At 51.0% G+C, this 26830-nt stretch overlaps 1 protein-coding gene across 3 annotated transcripts in view; it reads left to right on the top strand.

Moving 5' to 3' along the window:
* The first annotated feature begins 514 nt into the window (after positions 1–514).
* Positions 515–26830, top strand: part of Esrrb (estrogen related receptor beta) — a 162240-nt gene continuing 135924 nt past the window's right edge. The window contains exons 1-2 of one of the 3 annotated variants that reach the window (XM_048799058.1): positions 515–804; positions 932–1081. In XM_048799058.1, the coding sequence (XP_048655015.1) occupies positions 1080–1081 (2 nt within the window). In that variant the 5' untranslated portion in view covers positions 515–804; positions 932–1079. Of the gene's footprint in view, positions 805–931; positions 1082–1116; positions 1384–26830 lie in introns of those variants that run through there. The other 2 variants (XM_048799059.1, XM_015494225.2) reach the window with 2 other exon arrangements.

Consider the following 26830-nt stretch of genomic DNA (forward strand, 5'->3'; position numbering starts at 1 on the left):
GTCCCCTGACATGATGAGTGCTCCTCTGGTTCATTGTTGGACAGCCACCTGCTGTCCTTTCCTCATAACTCTCATCCTCTAAAACTTTGCCCCTGGCTGGCCCGTCCCTAAGAGGCTGTGCCAACTTTGCAGAAACTGGCTTCGGAGAGACCCTTTAGTATCTCAAACATGGGGGCTATTTTCCAAAAGAAGAAACCTTTTCAGAGAGTTTGGTCTCCTAGGAGATCTTTCTGGAAAAAGCAGAGCCCCTAACACCCCCAAGGCCTTTCAACGGCAGATAGTTCTACTAGGAATGCCATCTGGACTTTTCAAAGACCCTGTCCCACCAGGCAGAGGGCTCCAGCCTCTGTGTGCCCTCACCTGCACATCCTTCTCACCCTGCAGGAGCCTTCTGCCTGTCCCCCAAGAAGCCCTTCCACACCCGCCCCCCTGCCCCAGCTGGGAGAGCTCTGCTCCCTCCCCCTCCTGATCTGGCAGGAGGAGTGGAAACTTTCGTGGAAAGCACTTGATCTGACTGACGAATGCTCCCGAGTCAGAACTTAGACTCCAGCCTTGACTGGGCCAGGGGCTCAGGATCCAGGGAGACCTCTCCTTCCGGGGGTCAGGACCTCCTGTCCTGGCTCCTCCCCTGGGTCTCTGATGGCTGTCACTCACCAACTCCCAGTGACCCCAAGTGAAGGCTGCACCTAGAGAGGTCATCATCTCCCCCACCATACTTGCCCTTCCCTGTTCCTCCCCGCTTGATGATATATGTCCTCCCTGCTTTCGTGCCCACCGGATTCCGAGGCATCTGCATGGGGCTCGGTAGGTTTGGAAGTCCAGAGCATTTGGCTGTTTTGTTTGAGACCTGGTTATGGTTGTGGGATTTTTTTTTTTTTTTTTTTTGTCAGCTGCCTGTTATATCAATCACGGAGTTGAGATCTATTTATAGGTTGGGAGTACTGTGTCCTTAGTCACAAAGAGACACAGACAGGGGACTGTCAGCTGGTGCCGGAGGAGCTGAACAACGAGTCATCAGCCACTGGAAACACCTGAGAGTGACCGTTCACGGCAGCCCCGTTCCCCACGCCAGCGCTAGCATGTAAGTCACCGAACTTCTCCCTCTGGTCCTGCCCAGACTGCCCTGGACCTCCCTGTCCTTCTCCCTACACACCCCCCTTCTCTCTCTCTCTCTCTCTCTCTCTCTCTCTCTCTCTCTCTCCCTCCCTCCCTCTCTCTCTAATGGATAAAAATATCTCCCACGCCTGCTTTTTCATCCTGGTTTTCTGCACACGAAAGCATCCCCGCATGGCGGAGGGAAAACGTCGCCTCCCACAGCCTGTCATGGGAAGGTCAGAGGGTCTCGGGATGGCTCCGTGGGTTACACCAACTCATTCAGAATCAGTAGGTCCCGTTTGTTTGTTTTTATTTGTTTTTTTTTTTTGCAGAGGAAAAGTAAGTAAATCAAAAGGGCAAGGCAAAGTTTACACGCGGCTCAGCAGGGCGGTTATGTCTCCCAGCGTGAAAACTTTGATTTGCTGGCAGCTCCAGCATTTGGTGAGCTGCGGAAGGTGACAGAGGGGGAAGACCCACTTCCCAGGGACAGGTGCTGATGGAAGGGTCCCACAGATTTGGGCTCACCCTGGCAGCTTCCACGTACAGCGAGAGTTGAGACAGCCCCAGTGATTAGCTTTTCTATTGCGCCTCAAAGGGAAGTGACTTCTTTTCCCTCCATGGAGCAAGTTTGCTTTGAGAAGTCTGAGATGAGAGCTGAGGAGCTGTCTTGCCTTGCAGGCTTCGGCTGGCTCACTAACTGGCATTTTCTTAATCCTGAAAGGGGAACTTGGGTGGGGGAGGAAGAGTGTCACAAAGGAAGGAGCCAGGTGTGGAGAGGTGCAGAGGGTATCACTCTACATGTTTCACCAAAGGAGAAACTTAATATTATGATTCTTGTCAAAGCCGGGCTTGTTTCAGACAATCCAACAGTGTGTGCACATCGGGTGGCTCTGGAGATGCCCCCGCCCCAGTTTAGCCACTGTCCATCGTGCACAGGGCCTACCCGTCGTGAGCATCCAGTGGTGGGATGTTAGTTTTCTGGATAATAGATAGCATTAACCCCCAAAGCTGCATTGGAGAGATTTGGGGAGATTCGCTATATAGCAGTTATGCAACAGTAGTCCTAAATTTGGGGGGGAAGGATTATGTGATGATATTTAACATATACTTTGCACAACTTTAAACATGTATCTCATTCTTTTTGCCATGGTTTCTATTCACTTGTACAAGGGTTACCAGATGTTATCTTGCAGAAGATGACTTCTTGATTTGTTCCCATAAAGAATATCCTAACAAAGGAACGATTTTTCCAACAAATTGAAAGCATTAAACAAAGCAAATGAGTCTAAATTGTTTTGGATTACAAACAAAATAGTTTTGTTAGCAAAAGAGTTGATGAAAGTTAACACAGGCCTGCCCACACATCCAGAGAGGCAATTTGATCTCGTTTTTATTTTGATGGTTATGAAACCTTAAACTTTCCTTTTTTGTTGTTCTTTATTTTTCACTTGCATTTTATTTAGAGTTATTAATGTCTTTAATCCCTTTGTTTATTATTTTGGAGAGTGGAAAGCAGGTCAGGAAGCAATGAGAAATTAGAAGATGAACTTTATGCGTCCAGGTAGTAAGGACACGTTCATCAGTGGAGAAATCCAGAATAAGGAGTTTGGTGTGTGTGTGTGTGTGTGTGTGTGTGTGTGTGTGTGTAGGGGTGGTAAATGTCACTATTTAAGACCTATTTTGGAAACTAAAGTCCATGAAATCCAGAAGGAAAAAAGAGAACTAAGTGAATTATACATGTAGGATTATTAATTCTCCTGTTGCAAGGACTGTTTTGATAGACGCATCCTGCTAAGGTTTTCCCACAACAATGCAGGAGTGGGAGCTGGTGGATGATTGTTAATTAAAGTTCATGTGAATCAAGTGATCAAGACACTTCACTCAAATCAGAGTGGGCCACTGTGTGCAAAGCTGAACTTCCAGGTCTTTAAAGTCTCAGAGGCTCAGAGAAAGTGTGGAACTTTTTGAACCTTTTGGCACAAGAGCAGGTCCTTCCTTCTCCTCCTCAGCATGCACCCTAGGGCCTGGCTGGCCCCAGTGCCTGGTTGAGTGCAGTGGGGGAGAGTCCTGCATTCCTGAACGAATCCTGTGCTCTGTTAGCATTAACACTGTGCAGAGAAGAATATTTGTTGGAACACTTAGGTGAGAAGCACCCCTCCCCCGGGCGATTAGTGGATGCTTTTGGGGGGCTGAAGGCTTGTTTGGTAGAGTGCTGGGGGCCCTGGCTTTCATCCTCAGGTTCCAGATGTGGTTTAGTTATAGAAATGCAGTTGGGGGGAACTTGGGTGCATTTGCATAAGGCAGCCTCTGATTACTTACTTTCTGCTTCAATAACTATTAATTTTATGTGGTCTGAGCTCCCATCAAACTCATTTTTTTTTGCAAACTGATTTCTTAAATACAATTGGTCACGGGGCCGTCTGTGACTTCATGTCTGCCGCATCTAACCCATTCCTTCCTTGTCGTTGTTTAATCTCTGTGGCTGGAAGCGAGCAGTTGCCTGTGAGCATGCCCTATCATTTGATGCGGCCTCCCGTCCTGGAGCACACAGGCATCCAATTCTGACCTCCTCCCAAATTGGGGACAGGGGGGCCAATGAGCAGGTGCTTTGGAATACAGCTAGCTCAGGTGTAGGACCATCAATCTCCAGGAGGAAGGAATTGCAAATACCTGGAAAGTGCTTCCCTAATTCAAACGATTTTACATAGCCGAGGTCTCTCCAAATATCCCATAAATAAAAAATGGCAGCTGGCAGGATTTTTAGACCATAGACCATGGTGCACCTCTTCCTATCACTGCACTACCGTATATCTGTCCATCTTTTTCTTATCTCTATTTTTACATTTCATTATCCTCCCCCCCTTTTCTCTCCCTCCTCCCTTCCCTCCCCCTTCTCGCCTTTCCTGAAAACACATTTCTATCTGGCACAGAAAATAAACTCAGATTGTGGGTAGTTATGTTAATCTAATTCAATCCTCAGCGGGTTAAGAGTGAAATTCTAATAGTGGAACTGTTGAGGGCTTTTTTGTTAATGGCTTGGGGATTACATTGAGTTAAAGGCTCATTTCCTAATCAAACAGAGAGGGAGAGAGTGACTCCGAATATTTATGAGTCTCCCAGTGAGAGTTTAAACATTCAACTCCAAAAGCTGGGTTTCTGCAGGAGGAAAGAGTTAAAACCCCTCAGGGCTGCTGGGGAAAAAAATTAAACCAGTTAAGCCATCAGCGTTTCCAGGCTGCTGTACAACTTCTGTGCTCTGCAAAGTAGAAGGTAGGGTGGAGCTGGGGGCGAGGGGATCAGTTCACAAGGCCACCCAGAGCAGACTGGGGTCCTCTGCTCACCCAGGGCCTGGAGGGGCTGGGCGCTGTTACATCCTCAAGCCAATCTTCCTCCTCCAGCATGGAGGTGAGATGTGGAGACAGCGGTGTGGCTCAATCACCAGCCCCTGGAGATCCCCCTGCTGCCCGGTGAGGCTAGAGGAATGGAGCCTCCCCTACTTTGGTCCTGCCTCTGACGTGCTGAGTGTTCTTCCCTTTGGAAAGTAACTCACATGTCTTCCCACTCAGCTTCAATCCCATGAGGATCTCAAAGCCCATCTGGCTCTCTGTGCCCAGGTGGAGAACTGAGGGCCAACTTGGCCAAGGTGGAGCAATGTCAAGGCCAAGCTGAGGTCAGGAGTCTAAGCCCAGGCAAGCCTTCTGGCCTCCCTCTCCCCTCATTCTCTTGAGTACGCTAGAGGAAAGGGGAACGTCAGGGCCATATGGCTGTTAAACAGGCCCTGGCTCCCCCCCCCCCCGAATGAGATTTCCTTCTTCAGTTTGGAAAGGGAGGGCAGGAGTCCCGGATGCAGGGCGATTCAGCGGGCTCCATGGGCACTGGTGCTTCTCTCTACCACCAACCAAGTGAGCAGTGACTGTTCCTTTCACTTGGGCTTTTTTTCCAGCTCCATGAGGTCAGCAGAGGCACCAGGCAGCAGAATTTCTTTCTTTCTAGGATCCTTTGGCTTTTTTGTTTCCCTATCCCTGGGAGCTGTTCTTTCTCTTAGTGCTTCAAACGTGGTGGCCCATGAGTCTTGTGTTTGCCTTTTCATGTCCCGGTAGCATTTCAACACAGCTACTTCAGCTTTTCTGTGAAGTCGTCTCCCTCTCAGGGTTTTCACAGCCCCTAGCTGACCTCCTCCACATGGCCTTCACTGCCACCAGGACCCCCACAGGAGCAGGGCTGTGCCTCAGTCTCCCCTGTTAGTGCAGCTCCATGGTGATCAGTCATGCCCCCTGCCCTCACATGTGACTCCTGTGGATGGTATGGAGCTGAGGTTCAGAGCACAGGCTGAGTTGGACAGCCAAGGGTCACATCCACCCTTTCTCAGCTGAGGTACCAGAGCTACCAAACCGCTCAAGGTCTCCCTTTTCCCCTCTGCTAAATGGAGATAACAACAGAACCTGCCTTGTGGGCTGCTGGAAAGACAAGATGCCCCAAAGTGCTTAGCCCTGTGCCCAATAAGCATTGGCACTTTTATTTGCTTGGCACAGTATTCCCTTCTGCACACAGAGGATTGCCCCACTAGACAGCCTCCCACGCCTTCCCCTAGGGGTGGTTAAGCTGGGCGCTGAGTCAGCAAAACCCTGCTTCACCCTCCAACCACTAGGGAGGTTCACTGCTAACCACTAGGGCGCCAGAGCTCAGGGTGTGTTGGGAAGACCTTGGGGCTTTTCAGACCCCAAGGGAGGGCAAAGGAGGAGCTGGGCCCAGGCAGCATCCCTCCATTGGAGAAGGCCTGACTCTCCACTCTGTGGAAACAGTTTCGTCCATCTTTTGGCTTTGGCTCTCAGGAGCAGTTTGGTTCTTAGGTCCCACTCAGCTTTAGTCCCGTGAAGATCTCAAAGCCCATCTGGCTCCCTGCACACCTCTCTACCCCACAGTATCAGAGGGCAGTTTGCACGTTCCCATGGGTAGACCAGGCCTGGCCTGGCTAGAAAGATGGCACATGCATCTACAAGGTGGCAGGTGGCTGCTCTGTCAGCCTCCCTCCTAATGTGACCACTTGACCAAGTACATATCACCTGCAAGAAATGGCCTCTCCTGAGATGCCCTAGTCCCGATGTCCTCAACACTCCCGTATCTCTGCATGGGGACTCACTGTACTGCCAGGCAAAAGTCCCTTCTCCTTTTCTTCCTCCATGGGTAGCCATTTGGTTCCTGATCGAAGCAGGGGTCTGGAACCCGAATCACAGTGCCACTCGAACTTAGAAAGTGTTCCGTCTTCTCACTGCCTCCTTTCTGCTCCCCCTCCAAGCAGCTGGCAGGTACTATTCTAAACACTTGGATTGCCACTGTCTCCCTTTTGGCCTCCTTAGTCTTCACCTTTGAAGTCCCCAGTGCCTAGTGCACTGGCTGGCACATAATATATGTTCAACAAATGCGTGCAAAGTGCAGAATCTCTCCTCCCCAGGGGGCACTTCATTCCCTTTGTCCTCTTAATCATGCAGGAATGATTTGAAGCCATAAATGCCATGAGTCTTGTGTTTGCCTTTTCATGTCCCGGTAGCATTTCATGGTCCTTGCCCAAGTCCCTTTTATTCCCTGACCCTCCTGCTTCCATGTTCCTCTGTCCATAGAGGGGTGGGGGTGGAGCAGGGGGCGAGGGAGAGATGTGTGTGTGTGTGTGTGTGTGTGCGTGCGCGTGTGTGTGTGTCTTCTATTCACGTGTGCATGAAACTTCCCAGGAATTTTATCCTGTTTAGTAAAGAAGCTTTGTCTAAGTCGATGTCAGATTTAATTGCTGAACCACTCTCTCCTGTGACTATTTCCCTCCTTTGCCACACTCTCTTCTCTCGCTTTTGTAAGCCTACCTGCTTTCTCTGGCTGTTCAGACTCTGTGGGGCCCCGTGCTCCTCCTCCTACTTTAACCCTCCAGTCCCGGGGGTACACATAAGAGGGAGACCTTCCTCTGAAGCTTTCCAAAGTGTCTGCTTCCATTAGCATGGACAAGGCCTTTGAAAGGTGTCGAGTTAGGAACATCATTTTAGGTACTGGATTCCTCCCAGAACAGTATTTCTTTTTCTGCTCTCCTGTGGAAGATGGAGTGCAAAAACTCAGGCTGTTGAGGGTTAAGTGAAGGCAATGAAAAGTCTAGGCTCTCCTGGGGCCTGGTGGCTGGCTGAGACAATTGATTAGCTTGGCTTAGTGATCTTTCTAGCAATATTCAGGAGAGAAATTATTGCTGATTAGGCTGTGTATGTGTGTGTGTATGTCTGTGTGTGTGTGTGTGTGTGTGTGTGTGTGTCTGTGTTTTAGAGTTTCTATCAGTGAGGGGGCAGGATAAGATAGGAGGAAGAAATGTCAGGATAACTTGCTCCTAAGTCAGTCCTCAGGAGGGGACCTGCCACCCTGAGTGTATCTGAGGTTACAGAGCAACTGTGGGTCTTGTGAGCGCCCAAGTCCATGGGGTAGGCAGGTGAAGGAGCACAGGGCCCCTTCTACCTTCTCTTTGCAACTCCTTGGGAATCTATAATTATTTGGGAATTAAGAGCTGAACAATGGGGCTGGGGCTGTAGCTCAGTGGTAAAGCGCTTACCTCGCATGTGTGAGACACTGGGTTTGATCCTCAGCACCACATGTGTGTTCATCTACAACTAAATAAATATTAAAAAAAAAAGAGCTGAACAATGAAGTAAAGTGGAAAGAGACCCAGGTTGAGGGCTGCTTCAGTCACAAGCTATGGTGGTCAGAGGCAGCCTGATGTGCCACGGAAGGAGGCAGGTACCAGGTGTCCAGCCCAGTCCCAACTCCAGGTTCAGTGGTCATGAAGGTGCTCATGCTCCTCAAGAGCTCAGTTCCCTCAATAGTTAAATGAGAGATTGTAGGTTATTGGGGGCCTCTGGCTCTAAAAGTTTACATGTTTAGAACTATTTGTTCTGATGAACCCAGAAGATTGTGCTCCTACCATAACTGATGACAACAGGTCAGCCAGCCTTTGTCCCTGTCACCCAAGGCCATAGGCCCAGAGTGGCTTCTCCTGGGTTTTGTGGCTCTACCACCATTTTCCTTGATCTGTTTTCTGCACTCACCTTTCTCTTCCCTAAGCACAACTGAAGGGTTAGTGGAAAGCTGATCAGGGCTAATCGCTCAAAAACATGGGTCCATAGATCTTCTGCGTATATATTTTGGCACTGGGGATTGAATCGAAGGGTGCTTAACTCCTGAGCCACATCCGTAGCCCTTTTTATTTTTTTTTATTTTGAGACAGGGTCTAGCTAAGTTGCTGAGGCTGGCCTTGAACTTGCAATCCTTCTGCCTCAGCCTCCTGAATTGCTGGGATTATAGGCATATGTCACCACGCCCAGCCATCTCTGATTTTTTAATTTTGTTTACAATTTGCAGAGACCCTTGTTTTGGATCTTTGTGGTCTTGCTACCCCTCCCTCTGCACCTCTATCCCTCTGGAAGTTGCATAGGCTTCACACATTTGGAGAAGCCCAGGGCACCCAATCCTCCAGCTCTGCTGACAGTGTTTTGCAGCATCCAAAGAAAGGAGCCATTTGGGATTTGGGAGGGGAGTTGCCAAATGGGGGACCTCTGTGAGTCCTTGATTTCACTGTAGCTTACTTTCTTTACCTGCCCAAAGGGATTAATCTCTGCTTTGAGTCTCTCATAAGGTTGGTATGAAGTTAAAATAAAAATCATAGAATAAGAGTTCCTTTAAAGATGGAAGTATTACCAGTTTTAGATGAAATTATTTCCCTGCATGGGGAATGCTGTTAAGTTGTAGGGGTAGAAAACATACTCTAGAGTCCTGATCCACCTAATGCCAGCTGCAACTCTGGCCAGGTTTCCACCTCTCCATTTCACCCTCAATGTCCTCTTCTACAAATTGGGATGATAAGAACACCTCTTTCATGGAGTTGCAGGGATTAAAGAGGACCTGTGAACCATCCCCTGGACAGTGCCTACTAGATAATAACTTCTCAGAGCCATTGTTGTGGGAAAGAGAATGACATTTTGGCCATTTTGTGATCCTTTTCCAGGACTCTGTGCCAAACAGGTCAAGAGGGAGGAAACTTTCAAAGTCCCCACATTTCTCCTGAAGTCCCCTGGACAGCTTGCAAAGATAGCAAAAGGTGCTGCTATGGAGGTGGTTTAGAGACACCTGGTTGTCCACCATGCCCCGCTGAGGGTGGCTGCCACCCACATCCAGTGACCTTCTGGAGGTGGCAACATGAGCATCCTTCTGTTACCTGTCTGGGTTTTGTTTTGGGGTGATCTGGCCAAGCCTCCTGCCTCACGTGGAAATCTGCTGTCCATAGCCTAGCACATATCGCTGCCCATGCGCAGATGTGATGCTGGGAAGTGACCCGAACTTGTATGTCCCGCAGTGTTCCAAGTCTCGCAGTGTGGTTTCTGCATCAGGCCGACTCCTCTTTCCTGTGTGGAGTAGCTAGAGAGGCGGCGTGTTTCCCACAGGTTGGACGGTGCACCTTTGGGGAGTCCTCAGCAAGAAAAGAAGAGAGGGAGTAGGGAAGGGGCATTCCTGTTGCCTCTGAGAAGCCAATTTGGGTATTTCAGGGGACTCGTAGAGGTGCCGTCATGCTCTTAGGGGAGAATTCCGAATCCAGACTTGTGGCCAGCCTGAGCGCGTGTGCGCACTGTGCTCGTTCAGGGTATTGCGGTCAGCCATCCATGACTCTCTTCTTTCCCGTCTCGGGCAGAGAGTAATCTAGAAGGAACGTGTAATTACTATTTACTCTGGGGCACTCAATTGAGAACACCCTCATGTAATGACTCTTGAGCTAATTCCGCCTTCAGATGGCCATCTGCTGTGGCTCCTTGGGAAGCCAGTGGGGATGAGGCGCCGCGGGCAGCCCAGGGGGAAGGATCGGGAGATGCATGTTAGTCCTGTGGGCTCAGGCTTTGCTCTTGGGCAACACGCACACACAGGTGGCATCTCTCATATGCAGGATCTTCACCCAGCTCTCTGTCCTTAGTGATAGAAGTTTCAAAGCAGAGCTGTCTGTGAAACTAATGAATAGTCTCTGTGGATCTGTTGGACAGTCAGTGGCATCCTTAAGGAGTAGATATTTAGATTTTTAGAGACAGGAGGATACCATTCACATCAAGGTTTAAAACATGCAAAGGAGGCTGTGTGTTGTGTAGGGAGCAAACCTAAGATGTTCCTGAGAATGAGAAAGGCCGACTTCAGAGGGAAAGGTCAGGCGCCTATGAGGGTATTCTCCACCCCATCTGCCAGCTCAGGTTTGGTCTGGCTTCTGCAGGCTCCTCCCTGGCTTTCTCCCTCCACTTATTTTTGGGCTAAGCTTGCCTAATCATTTAAGGTGGGGGATGAGGGCAGTGAGAGGGCAAGTGGACGCATTCTCACTACACCCATGGAATCTATTTGCTAAAAATATCAGAAATATTACCTTGAAATCTGACACCATACCGATGTGACTGGACACTGTTGTGGAGGCTTCCAAACTGTTTACGGAAATAAAACTGATTTTATATCAGCATATTGAGCAATCAAGTATGTTAGCTTCCAGAAGCCACTGCCTGATGGCCAAGTGTAGTCCATTCCATTTTGTGTCTCTCTGCCTCTGCTTCTTGTCTGTAAGAGGGATGGGGGTCAGATGGGTGATCTCCAAGGACTTCCCTGTCCAGCTTTGTGTGTCAGTATCCCTGCGGGGCAGTGATCATCTGCTTCCCCTCCAGAACTAAGAGTTCTGTGGGCAGACACCGGGAGCCCCATCTCCCAGCACAGTTCCTCGTCAAGACGGGTACCAGAAATACTTTAAAGGTACTGATGAAAAAATGACACAAGCAGATGTCACCTCCCAACCCAGTATCAATGTGACTTTTCCTAGACATGCCATCGGCCTGAGTAGTTGTGTCTTTGGTCTCCTCCTTGGTCAGCCGGGGAGGTTCTTACCTTTCTGGTGTGACCTGGAAAATCTCTTAGTAATAATATGTAAATAAGTTGTCTAAAAAACGCCCCCTGAAAAACATCACCTCCCTCCCTGCTTTTCTGCATGGCCATGCTCTTGTCTATTTCTGGTTTCCCCCTCTCTACCATACTCTATTAACTTAAAAATATTACATTTGGAGACTTTCTAAATAAAGAGTCCTCAGAGCACAAAGTATCCCTTTTCCATTTTCTGTGTCCCTATGTGCTCCCTTGTAAAAAATTTTATCTTGTTTTTTACTAAGTGGCCTTGATTTTATCATTAACACTGGGACAATTCTTTTTACTGTGTCTTCACTTATTTCTAAAATATTCACCCCTAAGTCCCTAAGTCTACTCCTCTTGGTCTCTGTGCCCCCTCCCTCCCCTGTCTTTGCCATTTTATAGAACTTACAAAGTGATTCCTTTATATGTGGGACCCTTGATCTCAGGCTTTCCCGAGTCCTCCATCAAATTTCCCAGAAGAATGGTTCTTACAATTGGACTTTCACGGTGCAGGTGGTCTTGGGTCTCTGTCATTTCCATACTGAGCCTGGGGACATGCTTTGTTCTCTCTCCCCTAAAACTTCATCTTTTCTTTAACCAGCACTTTTCACATTGGGGAAGAACCACATTATGAATTTAAAGCTTTAAAAAAATTCTTAGGTATCTTTTCTTTTGCTTCATAGTGTGACGGTTTCCACTTTTTCTTCCCTGACAATAACCTCTCCTCACCTCAACTCCACTACCACCTGGGACCTAATCCTGACATTTCCTCAGACAGCTCTCCTCTGTTCCCTTGTGTTGTTGTTCATGGCTTGCCTGGTTTCTTGACTTTTTCACGTGTCCCACCTCTGCAGTGGCTCTTGAGATTGTGGGAGAAGGAAAGAGGCATTTTTTGAGGATCTGTTATGTGCTAGAAACTTTCTGAAGTTCATACAACTTGTCACTGTAATGATTAAGATGTAGGTGCCATGGTGATTCCCATTTTAAGGAAGGGGAAACTGAGGCACTGAGGTTGAGGATCTTGCTTAAGGTCACCCAGGAGGTAAGTCATGCCATCTGATGCCACTTTCTATGACATACTCTGGGGCTGAAAAGGACAACCAGCAAAACAGAAGAATTCCCTTTCGTGTCGTTTACATCTAGATTGGACTCATTCCAACATTTTCAGTTTCCCTCTTTTGGTTTTCTTTGAAATGTGTTGAGTGTCCCCCTTGACAGACCCACATGAAAGGGATCCTGAGACTCTAGCTTTTGTTCCCCAAGCCCCACATCCTTGTAAATATTGCCACACGGGGGCTTTGGTTGAGAAGGCCCCTTGTCAGTCAGAGCTCTCCGTGGCTGCTCTTGCAGTCTTGCTTTTCCGTAAATCAGTTTTTCAAAGTCTCTGCAGAGGAGTGTTGCTGGGATGTAGGCCCCATCTGTGGGTTGGACAGGTGGACTTGAAAAGCACCTTGTGGCGGGTGCGCTTCCAGGAAGCTGGTTTCGGCCGTCTCCTCCTCGCTGTGCCCCACCTTCCTGCCCTTTAGGGACTTCATACCCTCTTTGGTCAACAGTGTTTCCATTCCCTTTATGTCAATGGTTTGCTTCTCCCCACCCCACTCCACATTTCTGGAAACTCAAAACCCGTGGTCCGTCACCTTTCCTGCCACCAGTGTTATCCTAACTCCTGGGGATATGTGTGTGGCCTAGTGGGCTGTGTCCACTGTATCCCACTGCTGGGCTTCATTATGGATGGAGGGAGGCGGGGTCTTTTGCCAAGACCACAGCCCCCACCTGACTCCTTGCCCACTCTCCCGTGACCTTGATCTGCTCTCCCCCCCCCCACCTTGGCTCTTGGGATGCTAATCACATTCCCAAGGAGAGTCAGACTATCTCCCCACCTTGGATCGAGTCCAACATGTGCTCACTGTTTGGGACAAAGTATTTATCCTGTCTGTGACCTTCTGCAGACACAGGTTCACCAGATTTCTGCGGGTCCTCTGGCTTCCCAGAGGCCTGGCAGCCGTCAGCCTGCCTCCTGCGCAGTGGGTGCAGGCGGCTGGGATGCCCGTGGACGTTCATAAGTCACTGACGTGATCTCCAGTGTTTAGAGATGCCCCTTCTCACCAGGCTGAGGTGTCACAGTGAACCCTTAGCTGGAGCAGTGACAGTGGTGAGGCCATTCAGCAGAGAGCCTTTGTTTGCAGAGCCCCCTTTCTTTGCCAACCCTTCCCCCTGCTTTGTCTGATGTTCTTAGAGTCCCCAACCCTTGGTGTCTCTTAGTAGAAAGGTTACTGAAGTTCTCGGGGGGGGGGGGAAGGTGGGACATGACCATGTGACTATGGCTGCCAGTGGGGCTGCCGGGTCCCAGGCTGCAGGGCGGCGGGTGGTAGGTGAGCTGCAGGGAGGTGCTGGCTTGCTCGCGGTGGCTGTGGCCCAGGCTCTGGTTTTTCAGACTGGAGGGACCCGCTGGAGGTGTTCTCCTGACTCTGGGTCCTCCGTAGGTTCAGAAGCTGGAAGCTCCTCCAGATGCATGTCTGGTGATTTTCCACCTGATGGGGTTGTAAGTGTCTCTGCCAAGTGGGTTCGAGCATTTCCCTGGCTGCACTGTCACCCTATTGTTTGGGGAAGGCTCCTGGAGATAGGGAACATGAGTGCCTTTAGGTCAGGTTCCCCAAAGCAGGGCTGAGATGAGGGAGCACTCTCCAGAGGAACCTGGGCAGGGACGATGCCAAGCCAGCCTCGGCCACCTTCAGGAAGGGGATTGGCCAGTGCTACCCCAAATCAATCAGCCATTCACTGGCTGACAGCCGATGGGTGAGGAAGCAACCTCCCAGGCCCTCTGGACCAAAGGGGTCAAGGACAACTCTCAGGATAAGGTGCAGCTATTAGCAGTTGGGGAGCCGAGCATCATGGGGTAAAGGATCTGAGCAAAGTACCAACAGCAACTGCTGCAGGAAGAGGATGGGAGGGGGAGTCCTACCGTGGCCTCATTCACTCCCAGTCCACATGGGCCCAGGGTAGAGCTAACATACAGGACCAGGACTCTGGGTGTGAAGATTCCAGGCTACCAAGACAGACCCTCTGAGGTCCATACTCAGAGTGTGAGTTGCACCCTTTTTTCTCTCTCCCAGCATTGGCTCCCCAAAGGCAGAGAAAGAGACTCGCTCTCCACCTCATGCCTCTGCTCCGTGGGGAGCTGGAGCAAGAGGGCCTCTTCTTCCACAGAGGAGGACAGCCGTCCCACACCTTTGGATGGAGCCCAGGCTTGACCACCGCCTCCTCACTGGCAGGGCTTTAGGTCTTTGATTTGCTTTCAGTAAAAGGCCTGGCCAGGGCATGTGGCATTATGTCACCAAGCAGTGCCATTGCAAATGCCCATGAGTCTGAGTGTGCACGGAAAACATACAGGAAGATCAGTTGTCTTCTTTTGGAGTTTGGAATATAGAATTGGTTGGCGTAGGGGTGGGTGGAGGGTGGGGTCCCCCTGATTGCTCTAATTGGTTGCAGCCAGTCCAGCGGCCTCAAAAGAAGGGATAGGGATGTGTATGGAAGGCAAGTACATGGGGAAGGGGCACTTGAGTTGCCAAGGAACCATGTTTGGAGTGGTGGGCAGAGGGCACCTCACCATGGCACTTCCTTTAAGTTGGCAGTATAGTCAAGGAAATAGAGACCCTCAGTCAGTCCACCTGAGGGGACTGCAGATCCAGGAAATGGTTAAGATGAGTTCAAACTCAAATCAGTTGTCTCTATAGCTATGTTGTCTAACCAGTAAGCCAATAGGACTTGGACACCAAATTCTGGGAATGCAGTGGGGATTGGGATTGGGTCCATGTGGATTTATTGGTTTGGTGACTTCAGATTTGTCTGGCTCATCCCAGTTCCTAGGGACTTGAAGTTTCGCCCTACATGGATTCCTCTGCCCCATTCAACCCGCTCTTCTCTCTCATCTACCTGCACACCCATTCGGAATGCCACTCACAAGAATGTCCCCACCCTCCACCTGTGCTCTGTACTGGCACTGCCAAAACTAAAGTGCAGATTCAAGATACAGTGATGACCACATGTCCACAGACTTTGGACTTGGCTAAATCTGAGTTTGAGTTCTATTTCTGCTGTGTATTAGTCTGATGGTCCCCATAAGTGAATCTGCCTCTGTGCATTTCAGTTTTCTCATCTGTGTAAGGGGATAATAAAATCCAATCTCGTGGGGATTGTTCTGAGGATTAAAAGAGATGAGTCCAGCTCTGAGTGGCCTCAAAGCTCTGCTCTTTTGTGTCGGTGTGGTTCAAGTTCACGGACAGTGAATACCATGTGTTCTGTGGACATAAAAGCATTGGAGTGGGGGAGTTCTGGTGGTAACAATGGTAGTCTAATCAAAAACCTTTCCAACTCTGGATTTGACTTAGATGTGGAGAGAGGGTAGGGACCAGCTTGGAGGACATTGGTGATGCACGTGTCCCCATTCCTCTTCTACCTTCAGGATCTAATCACACTTTCGAAGGCTACGCAGCTTTCTTCTCTGGTTGGGTGACACACAAAGCAGGCAGAAGCCACCCTTCCTGCCAGCTGTTCTTTCCAGTGCCTGGCATGTTCATGTCCCTGGGCACAGGGAGGGCTTCAGGGTGCACAGGCCACCATCTGCTGGAGCAGCCACGCCTGGGCTCAGCAACAGCCCCGCCTGCAAGAGCCCAGCCCCAGCTTTCAGCAGCTGTCTGGGTGGGTGACCTAGCAGCTGTGCCATCAGCCCCTTAGGGGCCTGTGTTTTTGTCTCTCTCAGGCCCTCCTGGCTGCCAGGCAGAGGGCCCACTGTCCTTCACCACCAGCAAGCATCTCACATTGCCCAGCCTGTGCCAGTGTTGGCAAAGTCTTCTCAGTTGAGAGGCCTAGTGTCTCTGGCCTCTGTAGCTGCTCACATGCCCCACTTGGGGACTGAACCCCAAGTGGGGTGAGGTGAACTCTTAGCCTTTACTTCCTGGGGCTTTGCCAGCTTTTCCATTTCTCTCTGACAGATCTGGAGACTTTTCAAAAGGTGTCTATGCTCACACGAGTCAAAGGGAAAAATTGAATGGATGTCTCCGAAAACAGAGGTACTTGTTAAGTTGAACCGGAAGATTATTAACGCTAACTGTGGGAGAGAGTTCTAACCTGACTCCAGCTCATGATGATGAAGGTGGTGGTGGTGATGATGATGGTGATGATGATGGTGGTGATGATAAAGGTGGTGGTGATGATGGTCATAGTGGTGATGGTGGTGATGATGGTGTTGATGGTGTTGATGGTTTTGATGATGGTGATGTGATGATGATGATAATATGATGGTGGTAAGATGATGGTAGTGATGATGATGATGATGGTGGTGGTGGTGGTGGTGATAGTGATGATGATGGTGGTGGTGATAGAGGCAGTCCACTATTGACTCACACTATGAACCCAACTCTGTGCTTGGTGTGCTGCTCCTTTTTGTCCCTTTTTATGCTCAGTAACTCAAGGAAGTAGGTGCTAGAATCCCCACTTCCATTTTTCAAATAACAAAGATGGGCCCCACAGGAGTTCCTTGACTAGCTTAGACATATGGCTGCTGAATGTCAGTTCTGGAATTTGACCAAGTCATACTCGAACATCCAAACTTTTGGCCACTCTCTTGCATGGAGTCCTCCAACACTGTGGAATGCTCTGTGAAATTAGGAAATGTCAGGGTTGCCGAGGAGTGCCTCACATTTTATAGGTGGAAAAACTGAGGCTGGTGTTCGGAACACCCTCAGTGCTGTGCTCATGCCAAGGCAGGCACTCTGAGAGGGTCCTTCCCTGCTGGGGTTAGCTGCAGGGTTGATGGGGCATGGGGCATATATGTTCCACTTGTGGATAGAGGAATTCACTCATATGTTTTAGATACCTCAAGTGTAGCCAGGTAGAGGAGAGACAGAAAACAGCTAAAGTTGGCTCAGGACTGGGCACCACACAGAACACTTAAGTCCCCAAGTCAGCTTCCAAGACCACCACCTTCTGTCCCATTCCTCCCAAATCCCCCAACCCAGCACCCACACAGCAGGCAGCTTGCCCATGTGCATGTGTGCCCTCGTGCCTGCAGGCCATAAGTGCCCCCGAGGGGCTCCCCAGTCTCCAGGGCTTCAGGCTAGATGTGCTGAAACTCCACTTGTTCGAATGAGGGCAGGCTGGGTCACAACCCAGTGTCCGGACCCCTTTATGACTCAGCCCAGCTCCCCACTTCTGAAAGAAGCCCTCCATTACCCCATCTTGCATAAGTCCTCTCTCCTACTCTGGTCCACTAATGTGCTCTGGCCCTTCCACAGTCACACTGCAACACAGTCACACATAGCTGACTGTCTGTCTCCAGGACTGAAATCTGTTGAGCCAGGCTGTGTTACAAATATTCCAAAGAATGCCCAAAAGATCGAGTGTACGTGCGTGTATGTGTGTGTGTGTACACACGCGTGTATGTGTTCCTTGGTGCACACATGAGTTGCTGTGAAGAGGAGTCCAGTCAGACAGGGAGCAAGGACTGAAGTCCAGTTGTGCCCGGGGGTGGGGATGGGCTGGACTGCGCTCTCTGTAGGAGCTGTGGGTAGGTGAGATGAGGGCTGTGGCTCATCAGCCAACATTTGATGGCATTTAGGAAAAAGCAGTCGGGTACCTCTGTGGCCACTCCAGTATCAAATTGGATTTTCATTCTGGAAAGGGGGCCACTTGTCTTCCCAGGGCCCAGGAAACAGTGAGACATAGGTGACTCCCAGACCAAGAATAAATAATCAAGTCAATCTCAGGTTTAATTGCCCTTTGACTCATATCTCCGTCACTGGTCACTGCCACCAGGCAGACCGGTACCAGAGGTCACCTCTGGGTGCCAGTGCCCCATCCCTGTCCCTCTGCAGGGAGCTAGGAGGCTTTACACAGCTGGAAACAGCTGTGCACGGCATACACCAGAGCCAGGCACTGACCTGTGCAAACACGAGTAGAATTATAGCCACCCATAAACAAATTAGCATCCTTTAAAAGGTGAAAAGCTCCATAAAATGTCTGGGTTTTGTTTACAGCTTCGAGGTGGGGTGGCCGCGAGTCGGATTAAATCACCGAGATGCTGGCGCTGGCTCGGTTTCTTCCCCTCGCCTGCCCCCACCACCATTGTGAGCACACACAGGCCGGCGCACACTCACACACCCGCACATGCACACGCAACCCGCATGCAATGGCCGCTCAGTCCGTTCCTGCCAGCCCGGGTCCCAGCAGGTGTTCCCTAATTAGCAATCTCTTCATTTCCAATCAAAGCACAAAGCGGCCCCAAAAGCCTGTCTTTATGAGGGAGCGGAGCAGCGGCTAGGGATGTGCAGGGGGGGATAATTGTCTTCGCCAGTGGCAGCGGTAAGCGGGCTGGCTAATTCATTATTGTAATAACTTTGCTTGTCCTTGGGGAGGTGCGGGTGGGGGAGGGAAGGAGGGGAAGGGGGAAGGGACCGAGTGTGGCTGAGGGTGGGGCCAAGGGTGGGGGACAGGAGAGCAAATGAAGGAGGCACTGCCCACTCCCCTTCTCTGCTCTGGGCCCACTCCCCACAGCAGGCGGGCAAGTGACAGGGCCTCACTGCAGCCGCCACAGGGGGGCGGGCTGGCCAGACTTTCCCTGTGCCTGAAGGGCCCCGGGTTCCAGGTGAGACCCTGGCTCCAGGACCAGGCACAGCTTCCTTCTGAGGCTGCAGGGCTGCCTCCTGGAGTCTGAGGGTCAGGTGTTTGTGGCCGGGTCCTGAAGCCAGGCCTGTGGCTTCCCAAGGGCTGGAGTGTCATGAACTGTCAGACCTTCTTCATTCCACTCCCACAGTGACAGTGACAGTAGGAACACCCCAAAGAGCTTCCTGGAGTTATAACTGTTGTCAGCAGAACGATGTGAGTGACAACCCAAGGACCCCTGTGACCCAAAGCAGCAACTCCAAAGTGGCTCTGAGTGTCCTTAAAAAGGGGACATGGTGGCTCTGGCCTGGACTGCCCCTTGCTGTGTTCTGGTATATTTGCCTGGAGTCACTTGTCCCACAGAGAGCAGGACAGAGAGGAACCCTGGCCACTGGAGCACAGGTAGACTGAAGTCCCAGAGGCCAGGTTGTCTGGGGGATTGCAGTGGCCCTGTGCTCTCAGGGGACTCCAGCCAGCCACAGGGATAGAGTGTCCCTGGGGGAGAAAGCATGGCAAAGGCACAGGGCGAGTCCCAGGACAGCCACAGAAGAAGGCCATGCTCAGGATCACAGGAGAGCCTGGGAAGGGAGGCCAGGCTGGGCCTCGGGCAGGCTGGAGTCGCATCTGAGGGCTGTCTTCATCTGTTGTACCCCCAAATCGGGAGCAACAGCAGCCCCTGCTAGAGAGCCTGGGACTGACTCACCTTGCCCCGAAGATGGGGCATGAGGGTGCACCCCGGTTCCTTGCTCACACTGGAACCTCGGGGTTGGGGGCGGCCTGGGCCAGAACGGTGACCAGAAGAAAAGTGAGCCCTCCAGTGCCCCCTCCCCAAAGCTGCCATCCAAGTCCTCATCATGGGGTACTTGCCAGAGGACACTGGAAATGGATTCCAGCAGCCCTTGCTAAAGCCTCCCCTGGTTATGAAGGTTGCCCTGGCCTCCCGGTGTAGTGGTTAATATAGGTGACACGCAGAGTCTTCTCTTCTCTCTCTCTCTCTCTCTCTCTCTCTCTCTCTCTCTCTCTCTCTCTCTCCCTATCTTCCTATGGCTCTGTCTTGAGCAGCTTTCCTCTGCCACACCCTTCTGCCATGATGTTCTGCCCTACCTTGGACCCAGAGGTATGGGGTGGCTATCTATGACTGAGACCTCTGAAATCATGAGCCCCCAGATAAACTTCTCCTCTTCTAATTGTTCTTCTCAGGTCTTTTGGTCACAGTGACAAAACACCTGACTAAAACAAGCAGTGACATTTAAGCTGTAGCTGAGGGACAATGAGAGAACCAAGTCTGGTTCTGCATGGGCAAGATCAGCGCTGACCAGGAAAACAACAGCCACATGGGGTTACGTGTCTGCTTCCCAATTTCCTATTAGCCACATGTTTAAAAAGTCAAAAGAAACAGGTGAAATTAACCTTAATAATATTTTCTATTTAGCCCAATATATTAAAAGATGACTATTTCACATCTAGTCAACATAAAAAAATTATTAAAATACATTCTACAAGCTTTTCCCTGAACTAAGTCTTTTGGATCTGGTGTGAATTTTACACTTAGATTACTTCTCGATTACTCCTCATCCCAAGAGCCTCATGTAGCTAGCAGCTAAGCACATTTGATGCCTAGAGGTGAAAGGAACAAACTCTGGAGCCACTTACTAGCTATGTGACATTGGCAAAGTGGCCATGAACCTCTCTATGCCTCAGTTTCTCCATCTGTAAAATAGGGGCCTAAGAAAAGTTACCCCCTGGAGTTATTTAAGCTCACAAGGCTCAAGCAGTGTCCGATTTAAAAGTGCTGTTTAAATGTTAGCTATTAATAAGTACAATTTTTTAAAAAATGAAAACAATGTATCTCCGAAGGAAACACAGTGAATAGCAAAGGCGGGAGGGGCTGGGGTGCAGGTTGAGTGGGGACTGAGGACACCAGGGGGCGTGTCCTGATCAGGTCCAGCCTTGAACAGCTTGAATTGCTCTCCAGCTCCTTGGACCGAGCCTGAGAACCAGAGAGAAAAACTTGAGGCTGAGACTTTGCCTGACACCTGTTCCCATCTCAAAGGAGGGGTGTGAGCTGAGGTGGGGGGCTGTGCACCCCCAGTCTTGCCCATCCTGCTCTGACTCCAAAACTGTTGCAAGCCTCCTGCTCACAGCTGCCTGGGAAGCGCCGGGCCTCAGCTGGAGGGGGAATATTAATGATTCAATTTTCAACCGGGTTCCACTCCAGGGCCTCGCTTGCAACATGCATTTTTAATCATAACAAAACAGAATGACAAAGGGAGTCATTTGCAGCCAGGCAGCCCCTGCTGGCCAGCCCTTCCAAAGGGTTTGGCTGGGGGAGGGGTGGCTGGCCACACGTCACTCCCCCTTTTGGAGTAGAGAGCATTCCCAACTTCAGGAGCCTGCGGCTGTAGGCCCAGTGGCCTTGTGAGTGCAAACCGTCATCTTTGGGTCCTTTCTCCTTTCCAAAAGGGGCAGATTGGGGAGAACCAGAAACCCTTGGGTGCCATCATCTAGGACTGGCAGAAGCTGGGGGAGTGGGGATTTGACCATCCCTTGGGTTCCAGCTGGTCTGCAGCAGGGGCCCTGCAGATGGAGGCAGGGAGTTCGCACAGAAATCTACCAGCCTGTCCTCCAGCCTTGGGGACACACCTCAACAGGGGCCTTCTGGGCTGATTTGGTCTTGGTGGTGCCTGTGAGAGGTTTACTCCTTGCTCATGGGGTGGCACCTGGGCTCCCTATGGGTTCACCTCCCACCTGTGGGTCCTGGCCATCTTGTTTGGCAACTCGCTCTGCAGTGAGTCAACTGGAATGTTCTCCTTCACTCTTCCTGATGCCCTCGAGGGCCCAGCTTGAATCCCCCCTCACCAGGCTCCCTGTCTCCTTTCTGCCTGTATTGCCCCTTGTCTGCCCCACTCCCTTAGCACTCTGCTCTTGGGCACACCTCTGCCATCCCTCAGTCTCTGAGCACCCAGCACTGTGCCTGGTTGGCTTGGTCTAGCGGGGATGGCAGGCAGCACACCCAGAAACCAGTTCCTGAGCCATTATACTTTACATGCATCATATTCCTTTAACTAACATTTATGAAGGACCTACTGTGTGCTGAACGCTGGTTACTGCAGCTACAGTGGCAAAGAAGACAGACAGACATGGTCTCTACCTTCATGACATGTTGAGTTAGGCAGAGAAGATTAAACAAACTGATTAAAGTCCCCGCTGCTGTTTGTATCCTCCCTTATGCCTTGTACACATTGGGTGTTTAATAAATGCTTGCTGGTGAGTGGGTTCTCAGCTGGCTTATTCTCTGACCGTGTCACTCTCCTCCTTCTTGTTTTGCATTTGTGAGGCTGATTCCAAGGTTGGACCCTTACCTGTTTCCTGTCCTGATTGGGCTATCTCTGATCTCAGGTGTCATCAATTAATAAGAGTAATAACCAGCATTTATTAAGTGCATGTTAAATGTCAGGTGCCAAGCACTTGCTGACACAAGTAGTATAATCTTATCTAATCTTCACAACCACCCCATGGGATAGGGATTATTATTTGACCTATTTTACCAAAGAGGAAAATGAGGCACAGAGGTGTGAACCGAGATGCAAACCCAGGCAGTCTGGCCTTGGAGTCCGTGTTGTAACCCCACTGTGTTGTCCTGGCGTGTGGACAGCAGGTCAGAAACACCCTTTCTCACCCGATTCGTAGAAACTTACTGCCTTTTCATGGACAGAGAGCTGTTGCTGAGTTGGTCCAGCTTGCATCCCCGACTCCAGGAATCGAGCATGGCAGCACTGGGGTCCTTGAAGTTCCTCGCTGGCTCCCCTCTCATGTTTCAGCCAGGAAACCAAGGCCCAGGAATGGGGAGGGACTGGCCTAAAGGTTCAAGGCCAAACCTTGGCCCAGCGTGGCTCTGGGTGCAGGTGCTTCCACCCCAGAATGGCACCCACTCCACCCCCTCCCTCAGTCCAGCAGGGGTACAGTAGTGAACAAGGCAGGCCAAGGTCCCTGCCCAGATGTACCTTACATTCATGGGGGGGGACATGGGACGGCAGACAGAAAGTGCACAGTAGTCCACGCATTTGGTGGATTAAACAGGTTTGTGCTGCGGGAAGTAGGACAGTGGGAACCAGGAGGTCCTCACCTTTCCTCACTGCCCTGAAGGAGGTGAGGGAGAGTCCTGCAAAACTCTGAGCATTTCCGGCAGAGGGAACACATAGCAAGTACCAAGGCCAGGCCCGAGGAAGGAATGGGCCTGGTGTGTTCAGGACAGAGCAAGGAGGCCAGTAGCCATTGTGGAGTGAATGAAGTGGAGAGAGGAAGGCAGAGGTGGCTTCTAGCTGGGTGGAGGAGTCTGCCTCCTCCAGCTCCCTGCTTGGCTCAGGGCCCATGTGAGGTTTTATGGAAAGTCTGAAGGTAACAAGGGCTCAGGGTGGCAGGTGTTCCTACTCTTTCTGGCCCCTGCCTCCTGACCAAGGGATTTACAGAATAAGACAGCCTACCTGCTCCTGTAACCTCCTCTCACCTGTGGTGCGGTGGCCAGACTCCACAGAACTTTCTAGAGAGAGGTCAATGAGGGGGTCAGGTACTCGGTGGCCTGGCTGAAGCTCTACCATGCGGGGTGCTCTAGAGTGGAAATGAGCTTGCTCTTTGCTCTAGTCAAGGACTTCTCAAAACTCCACAGCTGTCCTAGGCAGAGGCCTCTGTCAGTCACTGACTTTCCTAGGAACTTATGAGATCCTGGTCATCGTTCCGAGGGGGACTGTGATGAGAGAACACCCTCAGTGAACGCTGACTTCTTTGGACCCCCATCCCTGCTCCTCCTGTTGTGGCCTCAGCAGGAGGTCCTTACATGATGTAGGGTCTTGTGGGGACACAAGCCACAAGGCTAAGGCTATTTTGCCAGGTTGGGGGTGGGGGGACTCAGCTTCTGCTGTCTGTGCAAGCTGGTGTTGTGTCCTCCCTCTTCCCTGCAGTCGCCTCTCTCTGATTGAAGGGCTGGTTTTATTCCCGAGCTGCCTCAGGGCTCCTCTTTCTGATTGCATTAAAGTCTCCCTAATTCTCCCCTCATTAATGATTGGCATATTTTTACCTCTCACTAAAGGAGCTTCAAGGCGACTCCCTGGGGGCCCTCCTCTCTCGGAATGAAACAATTTCATCCTGCTCCAGAAACGCATTAAAAAGGGTTTGTCAGGATCTTATCACCAGTTAGAGAAAGCTAATCAAATTACTTCTATTTATTAGCCGACCAGCAGTGTGGCATTCCATCAAGCCCTGGTCTCGGCTGCCGCCTGGGTGGGCATGCACTGAGCACCCTGGCATCCTGTCGCGTCTGGAGGTGGGCAATGTGGATGGGCTGCCCCTGCCCAGCCAGTCTCTCTGCCCCAAGCTGGCACAGGAGAGCTGGGAGGAGCTACGGGTGCACCCAAGCCATAGTTATCTGCTGCTCATCAAAGATGGCTCCTTACAGGCACCTGCCCGTTCTGCTCAGCCAGAGGGCGCAGCTCAGCCCCGGGCTGCCTGTCCTTGGCAGAACTGGATGTGAAACAGCAGTGCATTTATAAGGAGACATATTCTCCCTCCTTTGGAAGAGAAGATTATGACTTATTTTGTTTTCCTCTAGGGATTTGTGGTGTTTTTTTTTTTTTAATAGAGTGCACCCCCAAATTGGTAATATGTTGTTATGTTTCATGTTTTAATAACAAAATTACCATTTGATTTTTTTGTGTGCTCCACTTCTCCGCATCATCTTGTGCATTATTTTCTCCGCCTCCCTAGTGAGGAGTATCATAAATTTATCACACATCCTTCTAGGACCTTAATGAGTCTTGTAAATAACTGTGTGTGTCCAAGAATGGTACAGTCCTGTTCTGTGCTACCGTGGGAATCAGCATGGGCTCTGGGCGTGCAGATCTGATTGAACTGCCCCAGGCCTCAGTTTCCCCATCTCCAAAGTGGGGATAATAATAGCACCCACTTTTCAGGATTTGTAGTGAGGATGAAATGAGATACCTGAAGCACATAGCAGAGGACCTGGCCTGGGTAAGTGCTCATGAATGCCAGCCATGGTCATTACCATGAGCTCCCCCACTACCACCTGCACCTCCTGGGGGCCCATGTGCATCCCAGCCCCATTTCACATGAGGTCAGCTGCATAAGGATGTGTGGTGCATAGGGTCCCTCAGGACGCAGCTGTGTGGACACGTGTGTGCTCTGCCCTGGAATTCCCTGCTCACAGGAAGCGGGCTGGGTGGGAGAACAGGCCAGACTTGGCCCAGCCTCCCTGAGCAGACCTGGGCTGAGCAGAAGAGCAGCCCCACCCCCGCCAGCCCTCAGCAAGGGCCACCCCAGCTGCGCACCGCCTCTGTGGCCCTGGGAATGGTTCAAAAGGCTGTGCTGCGTGCCCCATCACGTCGCACAAAAGGACATATTGATTGGTTTGTAGAAGCATTTCCTGGGGTCCTTTATATCTCTCTCCCTCGTCACCCGTAATGAAGAGGCCGAGGCATAGAGGAGGGAGAGGCCGGCCCACATCCATCCGGGTGGGATTTCTTCATCTTATCAATCAGGACTTTAATTAGACACGTCCGAGAGGGCAGTTCCATCTCGGGGCAGGCGGCAATCTTTATCAAGCATGCCACATCTCTAATTACTGTGTACTGACAGATAACAGTTGGGGGCAGGATGGGGGGCCCAGGAGGCAGGGAAAGGACAGCAGGGCTGGAGAGTGGCCATTTGCCCAAGGAGAGCGTCCTTCCAAGACAGCCTGGACAGGATTGCTCTAACTCTGATGCCTAGGGGCAGGGGATGTGGCCTCAGATAACACCCCTCACAGTGATTGCAGGTTGAGCCATGGTGAATGGCCGGGTCACTAGCTGGACAGATGTAGGGATCCCATGTCCCTGACCACAGCCCATGCTCCCAACACATACATCTTTCTTTTCTTTACATCTGAACTTAATCGTTGCTCAGTTTTTGCTGATTTAGTAGAAAGAGCCAGGAAAACCGAGACTTAAACCTACAGCTTGGCTCCACATTGGGCAGCTTATGTGACTTTAGACAAATGTCCTACCCTCTCTGGGCTCAGCTGCCTTCACTGTCAGATGGGATAGTCCCACCCATGGTAGGACTCCCTTGGATGTGAGTGGAGATGACCTATGCGTAGGAATGTGCCCTCCCCACCTCCTGCTCCTTGCCCATCAGGGGACAGTTTGTGCATTTGCGACAGAGGAACCATTCAGATGATCAAAGTCTAAGAACAAGTCTCCCATCTTTCCTGGGTGAGTCGTGAGTTTTCTGCTCAGCAGCATTGACATGCCATCAGGGATGGCGGACCTGGGGGTGACAGCAGGCTCCGTGTCCAGAGAGGTAAGGGAATTACACACTTTCTGCAGTGAGTCGAGTCGGGCTGCCTGCTCTCTCTGCGAGTCCAGTTGCTGATTTTCTCTGAGTCTTGGATCCTGGGGAGCTGAACGGGTGTAGTCTTCCCCCACTTCACGGATGGATAGAGGACACAAAACAGGTTGGCCCAGCCCTGCTCTCAGGCGCTGCCCAGAACGTTAATGGAGACACGCTGCCCTAGCCCCCTAATCCAATCCACGTGCTCCAAGCTGTCTGGGATTCTCCCTTGCTCCTCTCCCCCTCCAGGGACTGGGTCTCTTGCCTCTGGGTTCTCCCCTTGCCAACCTGGAGACCTGGTATTCCCCAGAAGAAAGACCTGCACGGTCCTTGAGGAGCACTTACTGCTGGATCTAGTCACCTAGCTCTCAGCCTGGGTGGCTTGTGTCCTGCTGTCCCCTCCTCGCCCCAGCTACCACATTCCAGTCACTTTCAGAGATACCTCAAAATCCTCTCCCTTTTGGCTTGTCCTCCAACAAATAGCTCCTGTCATCTACTCCCTGTGAGTCCCCATCCCTGAGGCTACTGGTCCTGTTTGGTTCCTGCCACCCTCAGAGTCCTTAATCCCAGGCCTTGGGGGCCAACATTCTCTTGAGACTTGGCTTGAAGGCCACAAGTGCTCGTGGCCTGCAGGGTCTCAGGCAGGCCCCAGCAGGACAGGCCAAGCGCTCCAGGAACCTGGGGAAGCAGCTTTGCCAGGCACGGGCCTCACCTCCTTTCAGAGAGGTTACTATCCCACACTTGTCTCGAGAGC

This window comes from Marmota marmota, unplaced genomic scaffold, assembly GCF_001458135.2.
Source record: "Marmota marmota marmota unplaced genomic scaffold, marMar, whole genome shotgun sequence".
NCBI lineage: Eukaryota > Metazoa > Chordata > Mammalia > Rodentia > Sciuridae > Marmota > Marmota marmota.